Genomic DNA, 16,186 nt, shown 5'->3' on the forward strand with positions numbered 1-16,186 from the left:
CCAGTTTCTTGGCGGCCCTGTTTTTTGGGGTGGAGCCCTAAAAACCTTGGCGTTCTCTCTGATTGGCCGCATCGACCACCAAAGAGTGGGGGTATAATGATGTTCGTAACCCTTAGAAGGAACGAAGTAGTGGCGCTCGGCTTTCTTGGCATAGGAGCCAGAGAAGCGGGGGTTTGCCACAGATTCTTAGATGTGTCAGTTATAGTTTTAATCAGTGGCAACGCAACCCTGGATGGGCCGGAGGGGGCCAGGATATCAACGACAGGGTCTACATCCTCCTCCACCTCCTCTGCCTGTATCCCCAGGCTTTGGGCGGCCCGCATTAGGAGCTGTTGAAGAACACGGTTGTCCTCCAGAGATGTCAATGTAGATGTCCCTGCAACCGCTTTGTCAGGCGAGGAAGAGGATGAGAGAACAGGTAGCAGGCTCTGTTCGCTACCCTTAGCACCCCTGGGGTCCCTCGGCACCCAGTGTTCAATCCGTGGGGCCGGAGCTGATGGAGAGTTCGGCATCGCTGTTGGTGCTGGGGCCGACAAGTCCGGCAGTACTGAGGTTGACGGTGTCGGCTGGGTTGGAACTGGAGCCTCCAGCGGTGCCATTGTCTGGAGAAACGGTGCCGGAGTTGACTGTGGTTGAAGTATTGGTGCCAGAACTGTCTGAGCCAGCGGTGCTGCTCCTCCAAACGGCGGTGCCGGCGCTGACTGTGGGACGAAGGATGCCAACAACACCGATGCAGTTCTGGACCGCGGACCATGGACTTGGCCCTGGCTCTGATGGTAAGCCCAGGGTGTCCAAAAGGGCTATTGGGCAGGAGGATGCCATTGTTGTTGCCACGTTGCTGGGTATGATTGGTAACTCCACCACGACCTGGACCTCCTGCTCCGCGACCTGCTGGAGCAATAAGAGTCTGCCTCCGACTCCGAGGTCTCCGAGTTGAGGCACCGATTGTTGGCGACTCAGGGTACTGCTCCCATGGAGGAGCCTGAGTCGCCAACGATCGGTGCCCCAACTCCGGAGAGCAGTTCGGTTCTTGCATTTGCACGGGCGGTGCTGGAGATGGAGACCAGCGGGCCATCATGGCTGGTTTACCCCTCGAGTGGAACAGCGGGCGTGCGGTCGCCGGCGATTTATCCGTCATTTGCGGGGAGGACAGCACCGGGAGGCACATCAAGTCCGAGGCTGCCTTGAACGCCTCCTGTGTCGATGGTGGCTGTATGTCCCCTTGGTCCGGTGGCCGGGGGGCAGGAAGAGGTTTGGTTTGGACTCGACTGGACCCCGGCCGGGGCAGGAGTCAACGAAACCCTGGGCAGGAGCAAGGAGGAGCGGTCTGTCCCAATCCGCTTGTGGACGCCACCAATTCTTTACGTTTCGGGAGGGGTGAGCGGCACATCACTGGCCTCTTCTTTTTTACTGGCACCAGAGATGGTGAGCGGTGCCGTACTGAGGCCGACCCGTGGCGGTGCCAGTGGGCTTTAGAGTCTTTAGCTGGGCCCGTTTCGCGTGCCGTTGGTGCTGGAGCGCTGCACACCAAGGAGGAGGTGCTTGGTGCCAGGTCAGTGGGTCTTGGGTTGGACTGTGGCCACAACGCCGCCTCCATTAGCAGGAGTTTTAGTCTCTGCTCTCAGTCTTTAAGCGTTCTGGGGCGGAAACCCTTGCAAATGCGGCACTTCTCCTTCTGGTGACTCTCACCAAGGCACCGCAGGCAGGAAGAGTGAGGATCACTCTTGGGTATAAACTTGCCACAGGCCTCGCAGAGCTTAAATCCCGGAGACCTGGGCATACCCGAGGAGGGGGAATGAAACGTCCTAACAACCAACTAACTATAACTATAGGGAAACAACTATTAACAAACTGAGAACTATATACAACTAAGATCTAGCAGACACTGCTAAGGCGCTTGCTGCGAGAGTGATCAAAGTTCCAGCTAGCCGTCACCAGCGGTAAGAAGGAACTGAGGGGGTGGAGGGTCGGCGGGGCCCTATATTGGGTGCCATGAAGGCGCCATTCCAGAGGGCGCCCAGGCCGACCCTACGGACGCTGCTAGGGGAAAACCTTTCGACTGGCGTGCATGTGGTGCGCACACACCTGCTTGGAATGGACATGAACAATCACTTGAAGAAGAATAGCTTTTAAGCAACGAATAACAATTGTTTTAACTCCTAAATCCCAAAGGTTTTTTTTTTTTACCAGAAGCTAGTGGCAAAAAAATGTGCCAAATATGTTTAGTACAAACAGACTTTTATAAGTTGTACAGCACTATGCATATTTTCCAATAATTAAGGTTGGTGAACAAAGTTTTGATTTCATTCATAATTCATTCTTAAGCAAATGTGTCCTTTCAGTTCAACTTATCCAAACTAGAAATTTGCTGTCTGGCCCCATATCTTTCTATTGTCCAGCCAGTTCCCCTATGCTTGAATAACAGAGCCTTCTGTCCTGTTTTTCTGTCTATTTGCAGCAGGTGGTAGAGCCTTCTCTCCTACTGTTGATATCCCATCATCTGGAACAGCCTCATTGCACCTAATTGACTGATTTTTAAAATCCAATTTTGAGACCCATCTCTTCTTTGTTCTGATTCCTCACCACCTTTAACTTAAAAATATTTTGAATACTATGCCCTGAGTCTTCCTCTGTCCCCCATTCACAAATGTTCTCCATAAATCTGATATTTGCTCCTTCATAACCTAGATCACATCACAGTCACAGACATTAATGCCTATACAATATTTTATCTGTTTGCTTGTTTGCATTTACAAATTGGACTAACTGTAATATGATATTTTTATAGCAAAGATGCTATACAAAACCAAAGTTGCACTCTATTTTCAACATTCTGAAAAAAAGATGTGGTCCATGTTGGTGAACTAGAGTGACTCGTACTAAATGAGGGTATTGATATAATAGGCATCCAGAAACTTGGTGGAATGAGAATCATAGAATCATAGAATATCAGCGTTGGAAGGGACCTCAGGAGGTCATCTAGAACCCCCTGCTCAAAGCAGGACCAATTCCCAAACAGATTTTTTTGCCCCAGATCCCTAAGTGGCCCCCTCAAGGATTGAACTCACAACCCCGGATAATCAATGGGACACAGTAATACCAGGGTACAAAATATATCGAAAGGTCAGAACAGGCTGTGCTGGTGGGGGAGTGGCACTATATGTGAAAGAAAGCGTAGAATCAAATAAAGTAAAAACCTTAAATGAAACAAACTGTACCATAGAAGGTACCATAGAATCTATATAGATAGTAATTCCATGCTCAAATAATAAGAATACAGCAATAGGGATATACTACCAACCTCCTGACCAGGATGGTGATAGTGACTGTGAAATGTTCAGGGAGATTAGAGAGGCTATAAAAATAAAAAGCTCAGTAATAATGGGGGATTTCACCTATCCCCATATTGACTGGGTACATGTCACCTCAGGACAGGATTCATAGATTCATAGATTCTAGGACTGGAAGGGACCTCGAGAGGTCATCGAGTCCAGTCCCCTGCCCGCATGGCAGGACCAAATACCATCTAGACCATCCCTGATAGACATTTATCTAACCTACTCTTAAATATCTCAAGAGATGGAGATTCCACAACCTCCCTAGGCAATTTATTCCAGTGTTTAACCACCCTGACAGTTAGGAACTTTTTCCTAATGTCCAACCTAGACTTCCCTTGCTGCAGTTTAAACCCATTGCTTCTGGTTCTATCCTTAGAGGCTAAGGTGAACAAGTTTTCTCCCTCCTCCTTATGACACCCTTTTAAATACCTGAAAACTGCTATCATGTCCCCTCTCAGTCTTCTCTTTTCCAAACTAAACAAACCCAATTCTTTCAGCCTTCCTTCATAGGTCATGTTCTCAAGACCTTTAATCATTCTTGTTGCTCTTCTCTGGACCCTTTCCAATTTCTCCACATCTTTTTTAAAATGCGGTGCCCAGAACTGGACACAATACTTCAGCTGAGGCCTAACCAGAGCAGAGTAGAGCGGAAGAATGACTTCTCGTGTCTTGCTCACAACACACCTGTTAATACATCCCAGAATCATGTTTGCTTTTTTTGCAACAGCATCACACTGTTGACTCATATTTAGCTTGTGGTCCACTATAACCCCTAGATCCCTTTCTGCCGTACTCCTTCCTAGACAGTCTCTTCCCATTCTGTATGTGTGAAACTGATTTTTCCTTCCTAAGTGGAGCACTTTGCATTTGTCTTTGTTAAACTTCATCCTGTTTACCTCAGACCATTTCTCCAATTTGTCCAGATCATTTTGAATTATGACCCTGTCCTCCAAAGCAGTTGCAATCCCTCCCAGTTTGGTATCATCCGCAAACTTAATAAGCGTACTTTCTATGCCAATATCTAAGTCGTTGATGAAGATATTGAACAGCGCCGGTCCCAAAACAGAACCCTGCGGTACCCCACTCGTTATGCCTTTCCAGCAGGATTGGGAACCATTAATAACAACTCTCTGAGTACGGTTATCCAGCCAGTTATGCACCCACCTTATAGTAGCCCCATCTAAATTGTATTTGCCTAGTTTATCGATAAGAATATCATGCGAGACCGTATCAAATGCCTTACTAAAGTCTAGGTATACCACATCCACAGCCTCACCCTTATCCACAAGGCTCGTTATCCTATCAAAGAAAGCTATCAGATTGGTTTGACATGATTTGTTCTTCACAAATCCATGCTGGCTGTTCCCTATCACCTTACCACCTTCCAAGTGTTTGCAGATGATTTCCTTAATTACTTGCTCCATTATCTTCCCTGGCACAGAAGTTAAACTAACTGGTCTGTAGTTTCCTGGGTTGTTTTTATTTCCCTTTTTATAGATGGGCACTATATTTGCCCTTTTCCAGTCTTCTGGAATCTCTCCCGTCTCCCATGATTTTCCAAAGATAATAGCTAGAGGCTCAGATACCTCCTCTATTAGCTCCTTGAGTATTCTAGGATGCATTTCATCAGGCCCTGGTGACTTGCAGGCATCTAACTTTTCTAAGTGATTTTTAACTTGTTCTTTTTTTATTTTATCTGCTAAACCTACCCCCTTCCCATTAGCATTCACTATGTTAGACATTCCTTCAGACTTCTCGGTGAAGACCGAAACAAAGAAGTCATTAAGCATCTCCGCCATTTCCAAGTTTCCTGTTACTGTTTCTCCCTCTTCACTAAGCAGTGGGCCTACCCTGTCTTTGGTCTTCCTCTTGCTTCTAATGTATTGATAAAAAGTCTTCTTGTTTCCCTTTATTCCCGTAGCTACTTTGAGCTCATTTTGTGCCTTTGCCTTTCTAATCTTGCCCCTGCATTCCTGTGTTGTTTGCCTATATTCATCCTTTGTAATCTGTCCCAGTTTCCATTTTATGAGACTCCTTTTTATTTTTTAGATCATGCAAGATCTCATGGTTAAGCCAAGGTGGTCTTTTGCCACATTTTCTATCTTTCCTAACCAGCGGAATAGCTTGCTTTTGGGCTCTTAATAGTGTCCCTTTGAAAAACTGCCAACTCTCCTCAGTTGTTTTTCCCCTCAGTCTTGATTCCCATGGGACCTTACCTATCAGCTCTCTGAGCTTACCAAAATCTGCCTTCCTGAAATCCATTGTCTCTATTTTGCTGTTCTCCCTTCTACCCTTCCTTAGAATTGCAAACTCTATGATTTCATGATCACTTTCACCCAGGCTGCCTTCTACTTTCAAATTCTCAACGAGTTCCTCCCTATTTGTTAAAATCAAGTCTAGAACAGCTTCCCCCCTAGTAGCTTTTTCAACCTTCAGAGATGCAGAGATGAAGTTTCTTGATACCTTAAATGACTGCTTCTTTGAGCAGCTAGTCCTGGAACCCACAAGAAGAGAGCCAATTCTTGATTTAGTCCTAAGTGGAGCACAGGATCTGGTCCAAGAGGTGACTATAGCTGGACTGCTTGGTAACATATAATTAAATGTAATATCCCTGTGGCGGTAAAGTTAGTTAAACAGAAATTAAAAGGTACAGTGCCAAAAGTGAAATCCCTGCAAGCTACTTGAAAACTTTTTAAAAACACCATAATAGAGGCTCAACTTAAATGTATACCCCAAATTAAAAAAAATATAGTAAGAGAACCAGTCTGTGACTAAACAACAAAGTAAAAGAAGCAGTTAAAGGCAAAAAAGCATCTATTAAATAGTGGAAGTTAAATCCTAGTGAGGAAAATAGGAAGGAGCATAAACTCTGGCAAGTGAAGTGTAAAAATATAATTAGGAAGACCAAAAAAGAATTTGAAGAACAGCTAGCCAAAGACTCACAGTAATAGCAACAAATTTTTTAAGTACATCAGAAGCAGGAAGCCTGCTAAACAACCAGTGGGGCCAGCGGACGATCGAGATGCTGAAGGAGCACTCAAAGATGATAAGGCCATTGCTGAGAAACTAAATGAATTCTTGGCATCAGTCTTCACAGCTGAGGATTCCCAAACTTAAGCCATTCTTTTTAGGTGACAAATCTGAGGAACTGTCCCAGATTGAGGTGTCATTAGAGGAGGTTTTGGAACAAATTGATAAATTAAACAGTAATAAGTCACCAGGACCAGATGGTATTCACCCAAGAGTTCTGAAGAAACTCAAATGTGAAATTGCAGAACTACTAACTGTAGTTTGTAACCTATCATTTAAATCAGCTTCTGTACCAAATGACTGGAGGATAGCGAATGTGACGCCAACTTTTAAAAAGGGCTCCAGAGGTGATCCTGGCAATTACAGGCCAGTAAGCCTGACTTCAGTACCAGGCAAATTGATTGAATCTATAGTAAAGGACAGAATTGTCAGACACATAGGGGAACATAATTGTTGGGGAAGAGTCAACAGGGTTTTTGTAAAGGGAAATCATGCCTCACCAATCTACTAGAATTCTTTGAGAGGGTCTTCAAGCATTTGGCCAAGGGGCATCCAGTGGATATAGTGTACATAGATTTTCAGAAAGCCTTTGACAAGGTCCCTCACCAAAAGCTCTTAAGCAAAGTGAGCTGTCGGGATAAGAGGGAAGGTCCTCTCATGGATTGGCAACTGGTTAAAAGATAGGAAACAAAGGGTAGGAATAAATGGTTAGTTTTCAGAATGGAGAGAGGTAAATAGTAGTGTCCCCTAGCGGTCTGTACTGGGACCAGTACTATTCAACATATTCTAAATGCTCTGGAAAAGGGGTAAACACTGAGGTGACAAAATTTACAGATCATACAAAACTACTGAAGATAGTTAAGTCCAAAGCAGACTGCAAAGAGCTACAAAGGGATCTCACCAAACTGGGTGACTGGGCAACAAAATGGCAGATGAAATTTAATGTTGATAAATGCAAAGTAATGCACATTGTAGTTCTCTGAAAACATCCACTCAGTGTGCAACGGCTATCAAAAAAGCTAACAGAATATTGGGAAGGAAGAAAGAAGAGCAGCAAAATACAGACCTTAAACTTCAGAAAAGCAGACTTTGACTCCCTCAGGGAACTGATGGGCAGGATCTCCTGGAAGGCTAATATGAGGGGGAAAGGCGTCCAGAAGAGCTGGCTTTATTTTAAAGAAGGCCTATTGAGAGTGCAGGATCAAACCACCCTGAGGTGCAGAAAGAATAGCAAAGATGGCAGGCGACCAGCTTGGCTTAACAGAGTGATCTTAAACACAAAAGGGAAGCTTACAAGAAATGGCAACTTGGACAGATGACTAGGAAGAAGTATAAAAATATTGCTCGAGCATGCCGGGGTGTAATCACAATTGGAGTTGCAGCTAGCAAGGGATGTGAAGGGTAACAAGAAGGGTTTCTACAGGTATGTTAGCAACAAGAAGAAGGTCAGGGAAAATGTGGGACCCTTACTGAATGGGGGAAGCAACCTAGTGACAGATGATGTGGAAAAAGCTGAAGTATTCAATGCTTTTTTTGCCTCCATCTTCACAGACAAGGTCAGCTCCCAGGCTGCTGCACTGGGCAGCACAGTATGGGGAGAGATGAGCAGCCTCCTGGTTAAGGCAGGGGTGGGCAAACTACAGGCCGCGAGCCACATCCAGCCCATCAGACCTTTTAATCTGGCTCTCAGCTACCGTCAGGGAGCGAGGTCAGGGGCTTGCCCCACTCTGGCACTCTAGCGCAGCTCCTGGGAAGCAGCCGGCGTGACCTCCCTCCGGCTCCTACATAGTATGCGGAAGAATGGCCAGGGAGCTCTGCGCGCTGCCCCATCCGCAGGCGCCGCCCCCGCAGCTCCCATTGGCCGTGGTTCCCGGCCAATGGGAGGGACAAGGCAATGCGTAGAGCCGCTGGGCTGCGCCTCCGCGTAGGAGCCGGACGGGGGACATGCTTCCGAGAGCTGCTTGAGGTAAGCGCCGGCTGGAGCCTGCACCCGAGGCCCACCTGCGCCCCAATCCTCTGACCTGATCCCCCTCCCACCCTCTGAACCCCTTGGTCCCAGCCTGGAGCACCCTCTTGCACCTCAAACACCTCATCCCCAGCCCCACCCCAGAGCCCGCACCCCCAGTTGGAGCCTTTACACCCCCCACCACGTATCCCAACCCCCTGCCCCAGCCCTGATACCTCTCCCACCCTCCGAACCCCTCAGTCCCAGCCTGGAACACCCTCCTATGCTCCAAACCCCTCATCCCCAGCCCCACCCCAGAGCCCGCACCTCCAACTGGAGCCCTCACCCCCCCGTACTCCAGTCCTCTGCCCCAGCACTGATCCCCCACCCACCCTCTGAACCCCTCGGTCCCAGCTTGGAGCATCCTCCTTCACCCCAACGCCCTCAACCGACTGGCTAAGTGGCAGTCCTGCAGAAAAGGACCTGGGGATTACAGTGGATGAGAAGCTGGATATGAGTCAACACAGTAGTGTAGGTGGGGGGGAACAGGGGAGCGGCTGCTCCTGCACCGAGCACAAATGGCGCCTTTTTAATTTTACTCACCTGGGAGCGGGGGCGGGGAAAAAGGCGCCACCCGCTGTGGCGCTTTTACTGACGGGGCGGCGCTCCGGGTCTTCGGGACCTTCACTCGCTTCGGGTGTCTTCGGTGGCACTGAAGCTTCATCGCCGAAATGCCGCCGAAGACCTGCGGAGCGAGTGAAGGTCCCGCCGCCAAGGTGCCGCCGAAGACCCAGAGCGCTGCTCCATCAGTAAAAGCGCCGCAGCGGGTGGCGCCTTTTTTTCCCCCACTCCCCCTCTTCCCTCCACCTGGCTACGCCACTGAGTCAACAGTGTGCCCTTGTTGCCAAGACGGCTAACAGTATATTGGGCTGCATTAGTAGGAGCATTGCCAGAAGATCGAGGGAAGTGATTATTCCCCTTAATTCAGCACTGGGGAGGCCACATCTGGAGTATTGCGTCCAGTTTTGGGCCCCCCACTACAGAAAGGAGGTGGACAAATTGAAAAGAGTTCAGCGGAGGGCAACAAATATGATTAGGGGGTTGGAGCACATGACTTACGAGGAGAGGCTGAGGGAACTGTGCTTATTTAGTCTGCAGAAGAGAAGAGTGAGGGGGGATTTGATAGCTGCTTTCAACTACCTGAAGGGGGTTCCAAAGAGGATGGAGCTAGGCTGTTCTCAGGGGTGGCAGATGACAGAACAGGGAGCAATGGTCTCAAGTTGCAGTGGGGGAGGTCTAGGTTGGATATTAGAAAAACTATTTCACTAAGAGGGTCGTGAAGCACTGGAATGGGTTACCTAGGGAGGTGGCAGAACCTCCATCCTTAGAGGTTTTTAAGGCCCGGCTTGACAAAGCCCTGGCTGGGATGATTTAGTTGGTGTTGGTTCTGCTTTGAGCAGGGGGTTGGACTAGATGACCTCCTGAGGTCTCTTCCAACCCTAATCTTCTATGATTCTATGAATCATTAAGAAAGGGATAGATAATAAGACAGAAAATATCATATTGCCTCTATATGAATCCATGGTACACCCACATCTTGAATACTGCATGCAGATGTGGTTGCCCCATCTCAAAAAGATATATTGAAATTGGAAAAGGTTCAGAAAAGGGAAACAAAAATGATTAGAGGTATGGAACAGTTCCATATGAGGAGAGATTAATAAGATCGGGACTTTTCAGCTTGGAAAAGAGACGACTAAGGGGGGATATGATAGAAGTCTATAAAATCATGACTGGTGTGGAGAAATAAATATGGAAGTGTTATTTACTCCTTCTCATAACACGAGAACTAGGGGTCACCAAATGAAATTAATATGCAGCAGATTTAAAACAAACAAAAGGAAGTATTTCTTCACACAACACACAGTCAACCTGTGGAACTTCTTGCCAGAGGATGTTGTGAAGGCCAAGACTATAACAGGGTTCAAAAAAGAACTAGATAAGTTAATGGAGGATAGGTCCATCAGTGGCTATTAGCCAGGATGGGCAGGGATGGTGTCCCTAACCTCTGTTTGCCAGAAGCTGGGAATGGGTGACAGGGATGGATCACTTGATGATTACCTGTTCTGTTCATCCCCTCTGGGGCACCTGGCACTGGCCACCGGCGGAAGACAGGATACTGGACCTTTTTAGCATTATACAAATTAAAAATGTTCCATAAATGATTCAACAGAATTAGCATCTACTGCTTATATACTGGATATGCTTTGAGTCTATTTTACTGCTACCTTTTCTCTGAGCTGTTTGCCAGAAACTAAATGAGGTAATTTCAATCGAAGGACAATTTTTCTTTCTGTTGGTTAGTGGTGAATATAATGATGCCCCTCTATGGAAAGAAAATATATTGTTCTCTGGGTTCATAAAGTAAATCCTGCATAAAAATAATGACAAATATGATCTGTTTCAACAAGAAATGATTGTTTGAAAATACCCAGATATCAAAGAAGTTAAAAGTATACACAATTCTGGTCAATTTACATTGCTAATGCCGGTGGCCAATGAGGATAAAGACAAGCATTGTAATCTCTTGTTCAAATGACCATAAGTTTATCAGAGTAGTCTTTATGAGCCAAAATGCCTATGACTTTTACTTCTTCTTCAAAATCCCAAAGGTTTTTTGGATCTGCCTGTAATAACTGTTCTCCGACAAAATGGTAATTTCTCCAGGTGGCTGTCTTAATACAACAGTGTCAGATTTACAAGGAAACAGGAAGGGTAGATTATTTCTCAGCAACAGTAGCTACTCCCTTCCATACAGCCCATTCTCAATGGAGTCTGTCTTTCCATACAGCTTTTAAAATTAAAGTTAACACACTACCTCTGCTTTTAAGTTGTCATTACCTAACAAATGGCAACTTTTTCCCCATATTCTTTTACACCTGAGTTTAAGGTGCAAGGTCTGAAACCTTGAGTGCTGCTTTGGACACTTCAGCTGTAGAAGCTGGGATCACATGAACACAAGCCCCATCCCCCTTAAAGCAGAGTGGATAAAAATCATTATTTTAAAAAAATATCTAAAGCATCAATTTTTTGGTTTAAATCAACTTTTTAAAGTTAAATAATATTTATTGTTTACATGTTACTAGTTAGTTCTTTCCCTCCATTTTAGTCTCAAATTGCTATAGCGGATGTTTTGTAGTAATTTCTTTAGTTTCCTAATTGTTAGAAGAATTTCATATTTTACTTAGTGATTTCTTTCTTTTAGGTAATTCCATACTTTAAATGCTCAGTGAAAACATTTTAGTAATATTATTATGAGAACACAATCCCACACATAAGACTTATAAGCGAATACCCCATCCTGTATTTGTAGGGCCATACCAAATTCACGCTCCATTTTGATCAATTTCACACTCATAGGATTTAAATCTGAAATTTCATGGTGTAATTTTAGGGGTCCCAAAAATGAGTTGTGGGGGGGAGGGTCGCAAGGTTATGTAGGGGGGATTATGGTACTGCTACCCTTACTTCTGCACTGCTGCTGGTGGCTTTGCGGCCTTCAGAGCTGGGCAGCTGAAGAGTAGCGGCTGCTGGCTGCGAGCCCAGCTCTGAAGGTAGAACTGCCGCCAGCAGCAGTGCAGACATAAGGATGGCATGGTATGGTATGGTATTGCCACCCTTACGTCTGCACTGCTGCTGGCAGTGTTGCCTTCAGAGCTGGGTGCTTGGCCAACATCTGTCGCTCTCCGGTTGCTCTGAAGGCAATGCAGAAGTAAGGGTAGCAATACCGTGACCCCCCTGCAACTCCCTTTTGGGTCAGGACCTCCTATATGAGAAACACTGGTCTCCCCCCGTGAAATCTATAGTATAGGGTAAAAGCACACAAAAGACCAGATTTCATGGGGGGGCAGGGGGAGGGGACACCAGATTTTACAGACTGTGATGCATTTTTCGTGGCCATGAATTTGGTAGGGCCCTATGTATTTGTAACCAACAAAACCTTGTAATATACTGAACTTCCACAAGTAAAGAAAGCTGAAATTCTCTGATACTCTTCCATCAGGGTATGCAGTTTGAAGTCAATAGGACTTAGGAACATAAGTCACTAAGGTATTTTTGAAAATCCCACCTTTTGGTGCCTAAATCTGGGTATGGAAGGCTAATTTTACACTTCTTTTTGGGGGGAATTTTTTGGCTTGTGTGCATAAAAATTCAAAATAAATTTCTTAACATCTTGAAAGTCTAACTTTTTACTGTTAAAACTGAAGCAGTTTTGTTTTGAAGTGACAAAGATTTTATGCCACAAAGAGTAGTTTTTATTAAAATACCGTTTTAGATCCTGATGCTGCAAACACATGCATGTGCTTCACTTTAGGCATGTAATCAAAAGGATTATTCATGTGAATGAAGTCACATACTTGTTTGCAGGATCAAGGCCTTAACTTCCATTATTTTGGTTTTTGCCTATTGTATTTCTATAAAATTTAGAAAAGACAGACTACCAAAAGTGGTATTTTAAAAAGAAACAGCATTTGTAATTTAGTTCATTATACATTTTAAAGTAAAGTTAAAATAGAACAAGTTTTCAAATTAATTTTACACTGTCTCAAGATGACCTGAATCAATGATTTAAAAAAAATAAACAGTGATTTTAATCAATGATTTAAATTGCTCTGCCTTTCCTTAAAAACATACATTTATTATCTTCATTCTACTCCAGATGCAAGCAGCTAAGCAATATGTACAGAATCCTGCTGCCTCCAATGCTATTTGCTGCTAGTTCAGAAATCTGGATTCAAGTACCGTAAATTTCCTTTGCTCTCTCATCCCGCCTCCCTTCCCCAGCCATGAACAGATGGACACCAGATGGACATAAAAGAAAAGCATGTAAAGGAAGAGAAAATACAAAATGTAAGATATCAGTGAACAGAGGATGAGGAGAGGACAGATGAGAATGGAAGACAGGACAGAGGGTTAATAAATTTAAGAAATGGTTAAGCTGAACTTAATTTATGAAACCTCTCAAAGCCCCATCTGTACAGAATACAGTACTTTGCTTCAGCCCTGTGCACACATGAATTTTGAATCCATATGATGTGCTGGTACTCAGCAGGTTAATCTAAAGGACAGAAGAAATGTGAGCCTCAAAATTTCATCTAATATGATTTTAAACAGAGAAAACAAACCTAACCTAAGAATTAGCATTAATTCTCCAAGCACTTTTCTTTTTTGACAAAGAAGATAAACTAATTGAATAACATGGCATACTACATACATTCTGAATACTAGTGTAGTTTAAAACTAGTATTCTGAACTCACAAAAATATGACGACAATCCTAGTCTATAAACATGCACATTACGCCCAAATGTTTAACCTAATATTTTTAGTGTCTCGTAAATTGTCAGAACTAATACCTTCATCCACTTTTTTGGCTTGTGCTAACTTTTCTTGAGCTCTCTCTTTCAATGCTTGGACTGGAATAGAAGCCAATGCTTTCTTCTGAAGAGACTGGTTCTCATACACTTGCACATGCTGAAAGTTTGATTGAAGGGTTTTAAAGATTGTTTCAGCCTCCTAATATGGGAAAAAATATAGGTATTATTACAATCTATGCAAACCATTTTCTAGTAATTGGATGATTTCAAAACATCTGGTCTTGGTTCATTAATGTGTAAGCTTGTTTGTATATTTATTATAGAGTTTCTGATCATGACTCCATAGTTAAGATTGCATTACAGATTTCAGTTAAAAGGAGTTTTAAACTGTAAAAATATGAATAACATGGCTAAAATTAAAACACAGAATGTAAACTTTGAGCACTATTTGAATTTTTCATGATGGTTTGATTGAAAAATGGACTGGATACAGAGAGAAGTAAGAGCTCAAAAATAACCCTTTTGGCAATTTTTCACTGGATTGTCTCACTTTTCTTTGTATGCCCTTTCCAAGGAATCTAATATGCTCAGATTGTGGGATCTGTCCTTTGTGCACATTGTTGCTCCTCACGTGCTGATTCCCAGAGTACCAGTTATACATAGCTGTGCTTGACTAGAGAGCATTTTATAGCTTTTTAGCCATAATGGAAAATGTATGTGTCAAGCTGAAGCTGCTGAATTTGACAACATAGCAGCCACAGCACAAATAATGTGGTGAAAGAGAGTGAGTTAGCATACCTCTATAACCAAGGGGATAATTCCCTGAACTAGGAAGGAGGAGACCAAGAGTTTAAAGCTAACTGTTCTTTGTATTTCCATGCAAGTCACAACCAGCAAAGAATGGCTGAAAAAACCTTTATTGGAAGTAGTGATGCCTATTGTTAAGGCTTCTGAGCACTTCTTGTTATAAGACCCTGAGTGCTGGAATGAAACTCGGGAGACCTGGATTCTAATCCCAGATCTCCCACCCTCAGCTTGTTCACTGTAGCAGATTGACTAAACCAGTTTTGGTTATTAACCACTATAATTTCTAACCACTATAATTGCACTCCCCTCTTGTTGGGATTCCCTCTGAGACCTCTTTCCACTCGGCTTTCCTAGAACTTAGTTCAACTTCAGATTCTGTCACTCATATTTTTAGTTGGCATACAGCAAAGCTACGCTGAGATGATCACACTCAAGCATAGTGGGTTGGTATAGGGCATACCACACATCCAAAGTTACACTGCAAACCTCTTTCTTTATATACATTTATACATTATATTGCATTTGCTATACATTGCATCACATATTTTGGGATTTGACTTTGTAGGAAACAATCCCTGTACAGCACACACTGTCCATACATGATTTACTCTTTACCTCATCTTATATTCCAGGCTCATTTTAGTTACTTATTTTATCCATTATAAATGGTTTTCTGGGGTCCCCCCTTGTTTTAGCTAGTACAGACATTCTGCTTTCAGCCTACTGATCCTAATCCTGTCTCCCAAAAAATGAAGCCTCACCCATGTCCAATTAGTCATGTCAAGCCAGGTCTATACTTTTCAGAGCCAAATACAGAATCCAGGATTCCTGATCACCAATATTCTACTGCTGACTAGTAAACAGTTGTGTCAGCCACTCAGAAAGCACGTCAAGTTCTCATTCAGTGACTAATCCACAAAGTGGCTAGCAATTATTAGCCACTGAATTGGCCTAAGATAGCAATTTGAAGATCAAGGGGTTCAAAGCCTGCTGCTGATTTATACGGGCAGATGGCACTGTGTGGTTCACACAGTGAAAAGACTTCTTTTAACTTTATACTTAAATTCAATCTATAAATTATGGTGGGAATCAACAAAATATACGTTTCACATTTCAGCTGTTTGTCACACATTTTGCTTGTATGATGCACTGGTCAATGTGTGGATTGTGTGCCTCTCCATGCCCAAGGCTCTGAGTCTGATAGCTCTGAACTTCAGAGGCTAGTTCTTCAGCATAAACTGTAACCATTCATGTTTTTAGCTCTGGAGTTCAGCCCTGGTATCATTCACGATGGTGGTTGTCACATATTGGCAGGTTTGAAGGTTGAGAAGCATGCTCCAGGCATATCATAGCCTCTCACACCCTTCGGGAGGGTCAACATATTCAGGGGCAGCTTTAGCAACACAGCTTCTCCTTCCAATTCCCAAGCAGCTACAGCTCCCTTTCTCCCTGATTCTTGGCAGCTATCCACTGAGGTACCCTAAAGCCTATATAAAAAACCTAGGAAATCAACTAACAAAAACAATGTTTAGTTGCAATTAAGGGCACACCACAACCACTTAGAACCTTAAAAGCATGGATATAAGAAGTTACGGTAGAAGTCTCTTGTATGCTCTGCCACCTTCATTGCCTACAACACAGTTGATAATGGACTCCAACACACAATAAGGCTTTCACTTCCTCATCCAA

At 44.1% G+C, this 16,186-nt stretch overlaps 1 protein-coding gene across 3 annotated transcripts in view; it reads right to left on the minus strand.

Moving 5' to 3' along the window:
- Positions 1-16,186, minus strand: part of NGLY1 (N-glycanase 1) — a 66,297-nt gene that overhangs the window by 26,946 nt on the left and 23,165 nt on the right. For all 3 annotated transcript variants that reach the window (XM_005297085.4, XM_005297083.4, XM_042840286.2), the window contains exon 4: positions 13,730-13,889. In XM_005297085.4, coding sequence (XP_005297142.1) covers positions 13,730-13,889 — 160 coding nt within the window. The remainder of the gene's footprint in view (positions 1-13,729; positions 13,890-16,186) is intronic.

Source organism: Chrysemys picta, chromosome 2 (genome assembly GCF_011386835.1).
Source record: "Chrysemys picta bellii isolate R12L10 chromosome 2, ASM1138683v2, whole genome shotgun sequence".
Taxonomy (NCBI): domain Eukaryota; kingdom Metazoa; phylum Chordata; order Testudines; family Emydidae; genus Chrysemys; species Chrysemys picta.